This window comes from Rissa tridactyla, chromosome 2, assembly GCF_028500815.1.
Source record: "Rissa tridactyla isolate bRisTri1 chromosome 2, bRisTri1.patW.cur.20221130, whole genome shotgun sequence".
In the NCBI taxonomy this organism is placed as follows: domain Eukaryota; kingdom Metazoa; phylum Chordata; class Aves; order Charadriiformes; family Laridae; genus Rissa; species Rissa tridactyla.
Genome location: NC_071467.1, coordinates 8,424,625 through 8,439,648, shown reverse-complemented (window position 1 = coordinate 8,439,648; position 15,024 = coordinate 8,424,625). Strand labels below are relative to the sequence as shown.

Genomic DNA, 15,024 nt, shown 5'->3' with positions numbered 1-15,024 from the left:
ACCACACAACTGCATAAGCATGTACAATGGTCCAAAGGACAGGAATTTTTGGCCAAGGGTGGGGTGGGAGGACAGCAAAGCCCCGGGGACAGCAGTCGATCCGTACTGGCCTTAATGACAAGCCACTCGGCTACTTCGTAAAGGAGCAGTCTCAGTCCTCCTCCTTTCCCCTGAAAGAATCATTTGTCACCACTTTCCAACTTTCCAAACTTGCCCGGCCACAGTGTGAGACAATTGAATAAGCAAAACTGGTAGATAAAAAAAATCCTCTGACAGAGAAAATGGGTAAGTGACTGTGCACGTGGATGTATATTTATTTTGCCACTTTTTTGAACCAGTTTACCACAGGCTGACACAAGCACAACCACCGGTGCAAAAAAGGGGAAGTGAACTGGGAAATAAGAGGCAAGCAGGAAAGCTCCCTTGGCAACAGTCTGTTATTAAATCCATTCAGATGTGTCATAAACCCACAATCACCATTCTGTAAGCTACAAAAAAAAAAAAGTCATTTTCAACAGAAAAGACTGTTATCAGTTTACCAGAAAAGACGGTCATCGGTTAAACTAAGTCTGTCCCAAACCAGTAAGCAAAACAATATTCTTCCACTCTTCCCCTCTTCCCAAAATCTTGATGGGAGATGGAAGCAAGTGTTCATAAATTGCAGCACAGGGTGTACAGCAGGAGAATACGGTTGGCCTTTTACTGATAGTGGTTCCCCAGTGGAAACTGGGGAGAGAAAAACCTGCACAGTGTTGTGTTAAGAATTTTTAGGAGAAAAAAATACAGCTCCTTTAGAAATCAGAAAATGATTAGCATCAAGAATTTAAATATTTTATGCTATTTTTGTATATCATGAGCTCTACCAAAAAAACTCAAGAATTCTATCATTGACCATCTTTACAGGAACTTAAAACAACTCTCCTACTAACAAGCTGAGCCTTCAAAATATTATAGGACTCGCATAAAACAGCAATTTAAATGTTCAAAGTAGAATCACTCCTGAATCAAACTAATTGAGCATGAATAATAAATTGGTTTTAGAAGCCCTGATAATATTACAGAATTTAAACATGGGAAATAAAATACATAAAAAACCAGAAGACTGAATATTTGGCAGAGTTTAAAAACTGGTTCTTAGAATTAGACTATGAATAAAAGTATCTGCCATTCACAACAAAATACTTTTAGATGTGCATATAGTTGTAGTTATTCACTCTCTTTCTTAATTGCGATGATTATGAAAAACTGTACTCCAGCTAATCTGATGCAGGGCACTTGTGTTCATGAACACAGCAATCCCTCTCTTCAAGGTCTTTGGGTGCCTCCAGTTTTAGAATCACAGAATGGTTTGGGTTGGAAAGGACCTTAAAGATCACCCACCCCCCCTGCCCTGGGCAGGGACACCTCCGACTAGACCAGGTTGCTCAAAGCCCCATCCAGCCTGGCCTTGAACACCTCCAGGGATGGGGCAGCCACAGCTTCTCTGGGCAACCTGTTCCAGTGCCTCACCATCCTCACAGTAAAGAATTTATTCCTAATACCTAATGTAAATCTCCCCTCTTTCAGTTTAAAACTGTTACCCCTCATTCTATCGCTGCATTCCCTGATAAAGAGTCCCTCCCCATCTTTCCTGTAGCCCCCTTTAGGTACTGGAAGGCCACTATAAGGTCTCCCTGGAGCCTTCTCTTCTCCAGGCTGAACAACCCCAACTCTCTCAGCCTGTCCTCACAGCAGAGGTGCTCCAGCCCTCTCATCATTTTTGTGGCCTTCTCTGGACCCGTTCCAACAGGTCCATGTCTTTCCTGTGCTGAGGGCTCCAGAGCTGGATGCAGTACTCCAGGTTGGGTCTCACCAGAGTGGTGTAGAGGGGGAAAATCACCTCCCTCGACCTGCTGGCCACGCTGCTTTTGATGCAGCCCAGGATGCGGTTGCCTGTCTGGGCTGCGAGCGCACATTGCTGGCTCATGTTGAGCTTCTCACCCACCGAGTCCTTCTCCTCAGGGCTGCTCTCAATCCACTCATAGACCAGCCTGTATTTATTTGTGCCTGGGACTGTCCCCACCCACGTGCAGGACCTGGCACTTGGCCTTGTTGAACTTTATGAAGTTGGCATGGGCCCACCTCTCAAGCCTGTCAAGGTACATCAATGCCTGCACAGAAAAAAAAATCTACCACTTTTATTCAAACTGGGTTAATGCAAGATTTCAGATTTCTAAAGCTGTAAAACTATTACCTTTTATCTGCCTCCCAAGAAAACATTATAGAAAAGGAACACGGGGAAAAAATCGATGTTGTCCGACTGTCCTTTCTGGGAAGTTAAAAACTAACTGATCTGTTTGTTTGAAGGGATTTTGAAGAGATCAATTTAGTCATAATCTACTGAACACATGATGTAAAGCAGTGCCACAAACTGAAATAGTGTACAGCAAAATTACAGCAAACTGTTTATGTGATACTCCTAAAAGCATCTTTCATTCAAGAAGGGAGCCATACAATCTGAATATTTCCCCTATACTGTGGACAAAATACAACTAAATCTTATAGCCTTCTCCATTTTTCTAATTGATAGAATGTTTATCTCACGTTTTCAACAGGATTTTACTGCATCGGACATGGAATATCTCCATGCATCTCTAAAGCTAGATAACAGGTGGCTACAGAATGCTAACGCTTGCAGAAAGACAACTGAGTTTTGATAGTGCTTAAGCACTTCTAAGCTCTATTTCAACTTAATTTTACAGATGATCTAGCACAAAGAAAGCAAGGGAGAGGGGAGAAATGTTTTATCTACTTATATTCTTCAACAGCAGTCTATGGCAATAACTCACCTCTTCAGTGATAAATCTCCAGAAAAATGGAATAAAAGATTATGAATTATCTTTATAAAAGTTAGTTAGACCATGGAATTTAATGGGAAAAAATAGAAGGAAAAGCAATGAAAAATAAATTAAAACATAATTGTATTAAATGAAATATTTTTCCTTTGAGTCTTCAAAGAGTTAACCACTTATATACCTTCTAACCACGACACCTTCTATAATTTTCAAATTCTGGAAAGTAGGATGATAATTCGTAACTGTCTTAACAGCAATGCCTTTTCATTACATATATTCTAGCTGGGAACTTGAATGTAATATTACTGATTATCAACCAAATAAATGAGAGGACCTTCAAAAATAGATGGAGGTTCACATTTGACTGTAAATCCCTTTGGTTCATTAGAGCCTTTTGAATGCAAAATGTACTACGCCAAATTAGTTCCAAAGCTGAAATTGTTTAATATTTTGAGTCACTCAAAAAGCACATTTAAAGAAAACTCCAACCTTTCTTTGTCCGCGGAAAAATTTTACTAGGTAGTAATGAAGGCAACAATCTCCTCTAGATCTTCATTTCCTCTCCTGCATGACATGCTTACTACATTTTCTTCACTATCTGTATTTACTATTATTTTTGTTTTCTAAGGAAATGGGTCTTTGATTGTGCTGTCCACCATGTCTATCCTTCCTCTCATGAAAATTGTTCTAGTCCTTGCTAGAAATGTAAAGGTCTCAAAGATAAAAATTCTTGTAAGTTTCATAAAATTTAGCACCTGTGGAGAGGAGACCCCAATTACAGCTACTCCCAAAAGCCCTGAGGAAGGGAGGATGTGTGTATAGATCCATAAATTAACATAGAATCATAGAATGGTTTGGGTTGGAAGGGACCTTAAAGTTCATCTCGTTCCAACCCCCTGCCATGGGCAGGGACACCTCCCACTAGACCAGGCTGCTCAAAGCCCCATCCAGCCTGGCCTTGAACACCTCCAGGGATGGGGCAGCCTAAGCTTCTCTGGGCAACCTGTTCCAGTGTCTCACCACCCTCACAGTAAAGAATTTCTTCCTAATATCTCATCATCTGTCCTCTTTCAGTTTAGAACTCTTACCCCTTGTCCTATCACTCCGCTCCCTGATAAAGAGTCCCTCCCCATCTCTCCTGTAGGGCCCCTGTAGGTACTGGAAGGCCACTATAAGTTCTCCCCGGAGCCTCCTCTTATCCAGGCTGAACAACCCCAACTCTCTCAGCCTGTCCTCACAGCAGAGGTGCTCCAGCCCTCTGATCACCTTCATGGCCCTCCTCTGGACCCGTTCCAACAGGTTCATGTCCTTCCTGTGTTGAGGATTCCAAAGTCCTCATCTACATGACCCCATTTACTAACTCCTACATGAGCCCCTTAACCAGCCATCACATGTTCCCCTTCACCCAGATGAAGGAGTAGAGGACACGAGGGGAGCCTCACGTATGGCAGTGAAAGGAACGGGTACCAGGACAGGTGAGAAGCTACATGCAGTGGGAAAGAGACAAAAGGCGTGGGAGACACAGTGGGAAAATGGGTGTTTAGCAACAGCTAGGAAAGAGCCCAGGGTTCCATCACATGAGAGAAAGGGGCCTGGGTTTGTGAAACGGAACGGCGCAGACCTCAAAACACCCTGAAGCCAGGTTTCTACATTTCCAGTGCTCACTAGTCCTCTTCCACCTTCCCCCGTATTTCCAATATTCCAACACCAAATTTTTAACAGCTCAGTGTAAATCCCAAACCCTGTGTGATGTTTCTCAAACAATGAATGTGAAGGTGTTTTTTACCTCCCTCCTAAGGGATATCCATAGGTGAGCTCATCCAGCGTCCTCTACCATCACAATTAGAAATGCATTTTAGCAAACAAAGCCCAAGCATATCGCAGATCTCAATATCAAAAGACATTAAACACAGAAAATCCAGTTAGCTTCCAACCCCCAACAGTAAAATAAATATATGCGTTCTAGCTGTTCTGAGAGATATAAGCAAAACAAATATTCAGAAATGTTAGCAATAATGAAAAGGAGAACAATAAAGCTATAAAGCTGAAAATAATGCACAAAACTATTCAAAAGGGATTCTGTCAGTCAGGTGAGTAACTGGCTTATATAAACAGGCAAATGCAAGTCTAGTTTTAAAATAAATAGTTTGAATTATTCCAAAATCCTTTGATGAAAAGGCACTATAAAAATTTAAGGATGAAGAATCCTTTAATCATTACATAGGAATTTTACTTGATTTTCAAATATGTATACCTATTTTCTGTCAAAGTATTTGTATGCATAAATATTAAGTTACATATATACTAAGCTGTTTGTGTTTTCATAATCAAATTTATCATAAATATACACACAAACCAGGAGACAAAATAAAGATATTGCAGGGGAAAAAAAAATCCTTTCCTTTTCCTTGGTCACTGATGTTTTTAGTTTCTTCTTTAAAATCATTCACAGACCAAAAATAACTGATATTAATGCAAATAACTGCACCCAGGTCAACCATTTGTCATACCTATGAAGATATGTGATGGTAGCTGACAGATGCAGAGATTCTGTATCAAGATAACCAAATACTACTAAATACTTTTCAGATAACAAATATCCTAAGCAGTTCAGTCTGAGACCAGTGACTATTTTATACAGTGTCAGCATGGACAAAACCAAATTTTATATAATCGGTGATTCTCATTACCTGGAATAGCTTCATGGGCTGTCAAAACCACACTTATAATAGGATTTTTAGCTCCTGAAACCTGTTCAGTCTCCTTCGTTGATGGAGTTTTCTCTGTTTTCTGGACTCTCGGCCTCTTTGGAGTTTTTTCTCGCTCATCTTCCTTCCTGTCAAGGTCAACGTCAGAATCATTACCTAAAGAGCAAACATCAAAAAGAATGTAACTACGTACAAAAGAAATGCAGGTGACACAGTCACTAACACTACAAGGAAGAATTGGGAGAAAATTAATGCTACTGTAGAAAGTAATACACGTTATCAAAAGAAGACATGCTACATGAGTCCCTAAAGGGGAACTTTTTTCCTCTGTTTAATAAAACTAGTGTGATACTTACACCAATAGAGAAAATAGACAAAATAAAGAAAAATTCAAAATCTAAACAAGGAATCTCAAAAATATTTGTGTTTCTAAATTATCTTGACATTATTACAGATTTTTGAGGAAATTCTATAACTGTTGTTGAATTTCTTACGATTTCACCGTTGATGAACAAATTATTTGTCTCCTTTCCATATGTAACTGTTACGATGACTTTAGGATTATTTCTGCTAGTACTAGATTTGTTATCCATCTTATTTAATGGGAAGTCTTCCAATAGCCTCTCTGGATAAGGCTTTTTTTCCCCACTGCCACTCTGAATTGATAGGCAGAAACATACTTCTCTTTTTCAATGTAGATTCAAGAAGAATTAAGGTTCAAATCTGTTCTTTGGTTCAACCCAGCTCCTGACATGTAACTCCTCATTTCGAAGATGTGCATTTCTAAATCATCCCCTATCTGTTGCTGTTAGAATGTCTTCAGTCTCTTAAATTGGATAACGTTTGGACCTGCTAAATAGAAAGCAACGCAATAGTTGTATTCAAAGCACAAATCTGAAATAAGAATGGATAATTAGTAATCAGCTAAGTTGTTCCTTGAAGCTATTTCTTCCTTAAAGCAAATGAGAAACTCCTTACTGAAATTCTAAAAACAAAACAAAACAAAAAAAACCCCAAAACTTATACGTAAAGAATTAGCAGCATAAAGAATAAAAACAGAGGGTTGCAAGTTAATATCCACAAAATTTCTTTATATTTGATGAAGTGGTGGAAAATGCAGGCCAGAGAAAACATTCTTGAAAAATCAAGGCATTATGCAAATTTTCCAGAGGTAATGAGTAAGGAAAGCAAAAACTGATTGAAGAAAATTAAAAATGAATCCAGTGAATTTTGGATTTTTTTATTTCTGAATACAAAGCAGCTGACACAATCTCCAGAGTAAGTCATTCAATGTATATTCATAATGTGCTCTAGCTGCTCTATTGAGAAACAATACATAAATAAAAACCAGTAACAGCAAAGCTGTAGTGTGTCTAGAGTTGTTTACGACATGCAAACAGCAGAAGCAGTGGAAAAGAAGTGTTACATGGAAATGGCTGTGGTTTAATTTCAGTAATATCTTGTTAACATCCAGAGATTCAAAAAAAATCTGTCTCCCATGGTCTTACCTTAATGGAACAAGGGGTTAAAGAGTGCTGGCTGAGCCTTAAAAAAAATGAAGGGCAGAAGCACAAACTAAAGTAGCGGAGTTAGGACTGATCGTGTAACTAGCACCTGGATAAACTGCAAGCTCTTTAGTAGATACAAAACCAGAAGGAAACAAAGCATGTAGGAATTAGTTTAGATTTCTCAGACATACTGAGACAGAAACGTGTACACTGACAACCGTTAACGACTTGATGCTAATCTGTACATCTGACATTCATATTTACAATACCTAGAATGAGTAACAACCACACAGCAAACGGGAATTCAAACACAGCTAGCAAGAGTTAGCAAGCCATCTTTCTATGGAGTCACATTAGCAATGTTTTTGCCCCATTTTCTAGTTTCTAAATTATAGAAAATGATCATAGAATCATAGAATGGTTCGGGTTGGAAGGGACCTTCAAGATCATCTAGTTCCAAGCCCCTGCCATAGGCAGGGACACCTCCCACTATAAAGCAGGCTGCTCAAAGCCTCGATGATGCTCTGTGCCTTGAGAGCCCCCTGCTTTTCAGTGCCAGCTAATGATTTCTTCAATTTCATTAGATAAATTCCTTGACATATGCTTCTTCTCAACTACCTTTTCCTCTGTTGATTTATATGATTTTGGAAAATATTGCTGCTTTTTATCTATAAAGGGTCTCATTATGTCCCCGTTTAACTCCTTGATATAGTTGTAAATTATTGATTGATATTGAAACCAAGTAATTCTAACACCAGCGTTTCACAGCAACACTTCAAAGGGATATTTTAATATAAAGAAATATCCCCTTCGACCAGAAACTGCCTGTGCAGTGTTTTCTTTTGGAGGGATGAATGTGAGTGGGAGGAAACAAACACTTTTTTCCACATTTCATTTACGAAACAGCCTCCGTTAGTTTATTATCAATAATAAAATGAATTGTCACAAAGTTCACAGCAGGACCAGGCAACCAACAGAAGCAAGTCTTCTCATAAAGAATCAGCATACGGAATCACGGAATCACGGAATCACGGAATCTTCAGAGTTGGAAGGGACCTCTAGAGATCATCTAGTCCAACTCCCCTGCTAGAGCAGGATTGCCTAAAGCACATCCCTCAGGGCTGCATCCAAGCGGGTCTTGAAAATCTCCAGAGAAGGGGACTCCACAACCTCCCTGGGCAGCCTGTTCCAGTGCTCTGTCACCCTCACTGTAAAGAAGTTTTTCCGTGTATTTGAACGGAACTTCCTATGTTCTAGCTTGTGCCCATTGCCCCTTGTCCTGTCGCTGGGAACCATTGAAAAGAGCCTGGCTCCGTCCTCCTTAAACCCACCCTTTAGGTACTTGTAAACATTAATCAGGTCCCCCCTCAACCTTCTCTTCTCCAGGCTAAAGAGTCCCAGCTCTTTCAGCCTTTCCTCATAAGGGAGGTGCTCCAGTCCCATAATCATCTTGGTTGCCCTTCGCTGGACTCGCTCCAGTAGTTCCCTGTCCCTCTTGAACTGGGGAGCCCAGAACTGGACACAGTACTCCAGTTGTGGCCTCACCAGTGCAGAGTAGAGGGGGAGAATGACCTCCCTCGACCTACTGGCCACAGTCTTCCCTATGCAGCCCAGGATGCCATTGGCCTTCTTGGCGACAAGGGCACACTGCTGGCTCATGGATAATTTGCTGTCTACCAGGACCCCCAGGTCCTTCTCCTCAGAGCTGCTTCCCAGCATGTCCGCCCCTAACCTATACTGGTGTTTGGCATTCTTCCTTCCCAGGTGCAGGACCTTGCACTTGCTTTTGTTGAACCTCATTAGGTTCTTCTCTGCCCAGCTCTCCAGCCTGTCCAGGTCACGCTGGATGGCAGCACGGCCCTCCGGAGTGTCGGCCACCCCTCCCAGCTTGGTATCATCAGCAAACTTGCTGAGGATACACTCTGTCCCCTCATCTAGGTCATTAATGAATATATTGAACAAAATTGGTCCAAGTATTGACCCCTGAGGGACACCACTCGTTACAGGCCTCCAACTGGACTCTGTGCCGCTGATCACAACCCTCTGGGTTCTGTCACTCAGCCAGCTCTCGATCCACCTCACTGTCACCTCGTCTAGCCCATACTTCCTCAGCTTCCTAATGAGGATGTTATGGGAGACAGTGTCAAAAGCCTTGCTAAGGTCAAGGTAGATGACATCTACGGCTCTCCCCTCATCCAGCCAACCCGTTATAACATCATAGAAAGCTATCAGATTGGTCAGGCATGATTTGCCCTTGGTAAATCCATGCTGACCACTTCCAATAACTTCCTGTTCCTCTATGTGTTTGGAGACGACATCCAGAATGAGTCGCTCCATTACCTTCCCAGGGACAGAGGTGAGACTAACCGGCCTGTAGTTCCCTGGGTCCTCCTTCTTGCCTTTTTTGAAGATTGGAGTGACGTTAGCCTTCCTCCAGTCCTCAGGCACCTCTCCTGTTCCCCATGACCTTGCAAAGACAATGGAGAGTGGTCTAGCGATAACATCTGCCAGCTCTCTCAGCACTCGCGGGTGCATCCCGTCAGGGCCCATGGACTTATGAATGTCCAGCTTGGCCAAGTGGTCTCTGACACAAAGAATGTAAACTGCTTATTAAATTGTGTTTTCGCGAGGCAATTTCACATACTGTTAAACAACAAATACAGAAATTAATTCCCATCCACTGCTTTCGTTCAGTGGATACTAAGAGTTAGTGATAGTTGAGGGGGAAAAAAAAGATATGATATACCTGTGGAGAAAACTCAAAGTCATTTTTCAGCATGTTTTAGCTAACAAAATTCCAGACCCATAGATGGAACGGAAAGCTGTGATTAGGACAACTGAATTTTCCTCATTTTGCTTGGGATCGCGTAATGAACTCCTAGCAGAGCTATGAACAGAATCCAAGCACCACACTCCTGAATCCTCATTTGTAAGCATTACAAAGTAAGAGTTTGTCACTGTGATGAGAGAATAAAGTGGTCGAAACTAAGAGACAAAGACATTTTATTGCCTTTTCATGATTTTCATGTTAACCTGCAACTCTATTCACTTTTGAATATTGGAATTCTACTAAAAAATAGAAAAGGAAGAAAAGAACGAGCCAGAGCTGAGTTTGTTAGTGATACAAATAATGAATAACTAACTGCTATTACCACAGCAACAAGCTAACAAATGTTCCATGATGTTTTTCTTTCCTAATGCGCTACTTGACCACTCTAGAGAGAGATCAAGTTCTGATGCTTAAACATTAAAATTTATTCACTAATCTGACACATGTCTATGGCGGTAGCCCCATTCTTCCCCTTTCTGAGAGGAACAAGCATCTTCCAGAAGCGATTTGCTGATAAGGAGCTGGGGCTGCATGAGTTGCCAATACTTTTTGCTACAAACATAACTACTCCATAGTTTGTGGCTGAAAGAGACTTAAAAAAAAACTCAAAATCCAACACTCTCCATCAAATCACCAAACAAAAAAAAAAAAAAAAAAAAATCTTAACTCTTGATGACATCTGCTTTGTTCCTGGACTCTATCCACACCAAAAAAAAAAAACTGAACTAGAAGGTGTGCCTTAGGAAAGAATTAAGATGGAGACAAAAGCATGTTTTAATGAAAAACAACAGCTTAAATTTTGACCACAGGGCTCAAGTTGCCTTTCCATAACATGGGACTATCTCATCAGTAATTAGTTATCTTCCTGGAAAAAATGACTTAAGTGTTACCATTATGGATTAAAGTAAAAATAAGTGTTTTGACTTAGGACAATCCACCTGTATAATAAAACAATTCTTGTGTTATGAAGGAACACCTGTAAGTGATTTTCAGATGATTTACGAGAAAATCGAGTATATGCAACTTAGAATAGCTAAGTAAAGTTCCTCCAAGCACTAAGAGTCTTTGCTAGCTCTTAAACAGACAAACTGCTTCACTCGGCATCTCCCTTGCTAAGCAGTCAGCTTAGCTCTTTGTCAGCTGGCACTTCCATCCAACGGACAGATAAACTCACCTCTCCTATCTACTGACTGGCATTTTAACTGCCTGTTTCTGTTTATGCAAGAAATACAATGCCGTGCCTGTGCTTTCTAACATGTTTAAGAAATGGTCATGTTTGTGTTGATGAGCAAAGCTACTGTCAGCTCTGAACGAATCACTGCTTTCAGAGTCCCGTCGAACTAGATTGTTCGTCTGTCCCATGATTCTATTTCAGTCGTTAATTGAAGGTACTGCTCTCTGCATTCGTAATTGGACGAATGACATTTTGTGGGCACAGATACACATCCCTAATTGCCATGTTTTTAAACTACTCTTCATTCAAATTACTTCTTATCCCCTACAAGATGCTGATATTTCATAGTAGGAAGACAGTATCTTGGAAAAAAATAAGTAAACTGGCCATTCAAAATGAACACATGCAATTGCTTCTCCTGCAGAGACTGACATTCTACTCGCAAAAAGAATTAATTTAAATTAGAACCAAGTTGATGGAAAAAACATTTAAAGCTAAGGCCAAAGTGCCATCTTTAAGAATTATGCAGGCTCCTAATTCACTAGGAATTAACGTCTCACTGCAGAGAAGAGAATCTGGGCTGTCCACTGCTGTAATCCGTCATCCACCCAAATCCTGTTCCCCAGCATCTCTTCCACATGGCAGAGATTCAGGTTTGCAGCAGTGTGGGAAAGGGATGCTGGTTAAAATAACTACCTGTTGTCTGTATCTCAAAACCAGCGAGATTAGAGGCAGCTGCTGGGCAACTGATCCAATCCAGCAACAGCCAAAATCCCCAAGCCCATCCCAGCCCAGCGGTGGGGGCCGAAGCGGCTCTGCTTTCTGGCCGGGAGCGAACACAGTGAAGACATGTGACTGCTCAGGAAGATTCTCAACTCTTCTAAGATGGATGATAGAACCTCCAGCCAGTCAGATCCAATCCATTCGCCAAACCCTTAAATGTGGTTGAACCAAATAAAAACAGAAATAGGTGTACACGCAGCTCTGCTTAAATCACAGCAGCTTTCTTAGGTAAATAAGCCCTCTATTAAAAAAAATATAAATACTTACTAAGCATGTATACGGGGGACTTGTAAGCACAACGGACATTTTTTAATTCCAGGCAAAAAAATTAATACACTTCTTTCTTGCTGTTTTACTGAATGGACCCGGAAGGTGAAGGCAATCATTATGCATGAAAGGATTAAATTAGATGCACAGAGGATGCCAGTAACCAGTAAGGCTTGGTGACACCTGAAAGAGTGGGAGAACTATCAATGAGACGCTGACCTCCGAGAGGTCAGTGTGGCTCACTAAGCACGGCAGCAAACAGCAGCGGAGGCCTATTACATCCACCAATCATTCCTCTCACCAGTGCATACTACAGTTTCACTACGGTTTTATAGTGATTTATTCATTGTAATTTTAAACGTCCAGTATGATAAGGATTTCAATACCTCCCCTGTGGATCTATAAAAGCAAAACATTTTATTACTTGGAAACCTTTCCTAATATTTCAACTGCAGCTCAATACCTGTATTAAGTTTCTCTCAATAAAGAGCATCATGCAGAATATCAATATATACCTTTTCAATATTTATATGTTTAGCATATTTTAGCAACAGCTAAAGAGGTTAGTGTGTAATCAGCACTATTCTGGTCACAAATCTAAAACACCACATCACATGAGCTGCTATGAAGAAAATTAACTCCATCCCTGCCAGACCCAGTGCAAAGTGAAAACATACTTGATTATTCAAGCTGCAGCAGGGTAGGTTTAGGCTGGACATTAGGAAACAATTCTTCCCAGAAAGAGTGGTCAGACACTGGAATAGGCTGCCCAGGGAGGTGGTGGAGTCACCATCCCTAGATGTGTTTACGACTCGTTTAGATGTGGTGTTAAGGGATATGGTGTAGGGGAGAACTTTGCAGAGTGGGGTTGATGGTTGGACTCGATGATCCCAAGGGTCTTTTCCAACCTAAATGATTCTATGATTAATCAGATGTCCATGCAGTGCTAAACATTGCAAGAAATGGTCCTCCATCTCGAAAAAGTTACAGCAGAGTTGTTGAGAAAACTAAGACTGACCAGATGCATGAGCAATTCCCACATAGTCTAGTTCATCTGTCACTTAAGACTCAAACAGGATAAGAATAATCTGAACACAAATATGAAGATTTCTAAATTATGAACCTTATGCAAGAGGTTACACAGAATTATTATTCCCCATTTCCCATAATTATAAAGTAAGATGGCACCCAGTAAAATGAGCAACATCAGGTTAAAGAAACAAGCAGAAGTACCACTGTTTCACAATGTAATAATGCCCTTAAACTCATTAACACAGAACATATTGAAAACTAGAAAACCAGACAGCTTTGTAACCCACTTAGATGAATTAATGAGTTTAACAACTTTCAGTTGCCAATGATTGGGTGAAACCTCTAGTTCAGGGACTCTGTCAACTCTCACCAAAAATCTTGATACATTGGGGTATTTTTTTTAATTTTTGAATTATTAAAAAGTTTTCATGAAGTTACATGAACAGATGAAAATACTTTTATAATTTCATTATGTGCTTGCCTTTTCAACTTTAGACTTTTGTGTTCACATTTAGAAGGTTCACATACCATCCTCAAAACTTTCTTCATAATGAAAATTGATTCTGATATAAATATCAGATTTATAAATAAATGGTCTGCATATATAAATAAATGGTCTGTATGGGAGTTGGACTTGATGATCCTTTCGGGTCCCTTCCAACTCAAGATATCCTATGATTCTATGATAACAATTCGGCTCCAAGAGCTCAAATTTTAAAGATCATGTTTTCTGAGCCAGTACAGCAACACAAGTATGACAAACAATCCTACGCACAGACCAGATTGTTCTTGTCCACTTCTCAGGAAGTTTTGAGCTACTCAATGTAATCACATTTTCTTAAAAGATTATAATAATACACATGCTACTTTCATCTACATATTCAGAAACTGAAAAGTTGTCCCACAGCAGTTCATATGGTCAAGCCAGAAGTGAGAAGTTTTGCTGTGATGGGACAGTGATCAGTAGATGGCTGAAGACTGAATTTCCCAGATGTATTCCAAGGAAGAATTATCCCTTCAGGGTAAAAAACAGACCCCAATACCTTCACAGCTTGCAGACAAGGTAGGGAGCTTTGGGCTAGAGACTGGAAGCTCCTGTTATTTGCTGCTCAAGAATGACACGTTGCTTGATTGGTTTCTTTTTGCCAGAGAATAAATAAAAAAATGTTTCATCTGCCCGAAATTGAGGCTATTTTCCTTTTAAAGAAGGAAAAGGATGAGCAATTTACTTAGAAAAACCTGCCAGTGTGTTTTGTAGCAAAACAGATCAAGATAAGACGATTCAGGAGCTTTAATGAGCTAACAGGTCAGGAACAGTTAATTTGAATTTAAACTCTGATCTGAGATTTTATTTTAAAAGAACATTAGAAAAGGCAACATTGCTGAAATAATGCAAATATTAACATCGTTCCTAGCACACACAAACTGCAAAGGGCATGGATGCTTGTGACGTCAGAGGTGAGACAGCTGGAGTAAAAGTCACTATGTTTAGTTGAAAAGTTCTACCACCGATCAGAATTAAAAAAATAACCAGGTACTTTATCAAAGCAAGAGTTTCTGTGCTCTGTTAACATATTCTAAGCCCATTTTAATTAATCTTTGCTACAGAAGTTAAACTCTACATCTCACTGAACGTAGAACAGTCATACAAGTTGTATATCATAATAACAGACTGGACACAAAACGGTATACAAAACTGGAGAAAAATCAATGGCGAATTTTGTCGACAAGTAGAATCAACAGAATATCACGCAAAGCAACTATTGCAAAAGAAAAAACCTAATTTTAACACAAACACAAGACTCATATAAAGTTAGATAACTGGGACAAAAGTATTACTTTGACTGTATGTGACATTCATCTTCGAGCAAACTTAAATAGGCAGTTG

General features: G+C 40.1%; 1 protein-coding gene across 7 annotated transcripts in view; it reads right to left on the bottom strand.

Annotated features, from left to right (window-relative positions):
- The window catches only part of ZFAT (zinc finger and AT-hook domain containing), a 99,766-nt gene that overhangs the window by 60,951 nt on the left and 23,791 nt on the right, over window positions 1-15,024 (bottom strand). For all 7 annotated transcript variants that reach the window (XR_008465076.1, XM_054193024.1, XM_054193022.1 and 4 more), the window contains one exon: window positions 5,525-5,698. Coding sequence is in view for 6 of the 7 variants with exons in the window: in XM_054193024.1 (XP_054048999.1) it covers window positions 5,525-5,698 (174 nt within the window). In the remaining variant the exon portion in view is untranslated. The remainder of the gene's footprint in view (window positions 1-5,524; window positions 5,699-15,024) is intronic.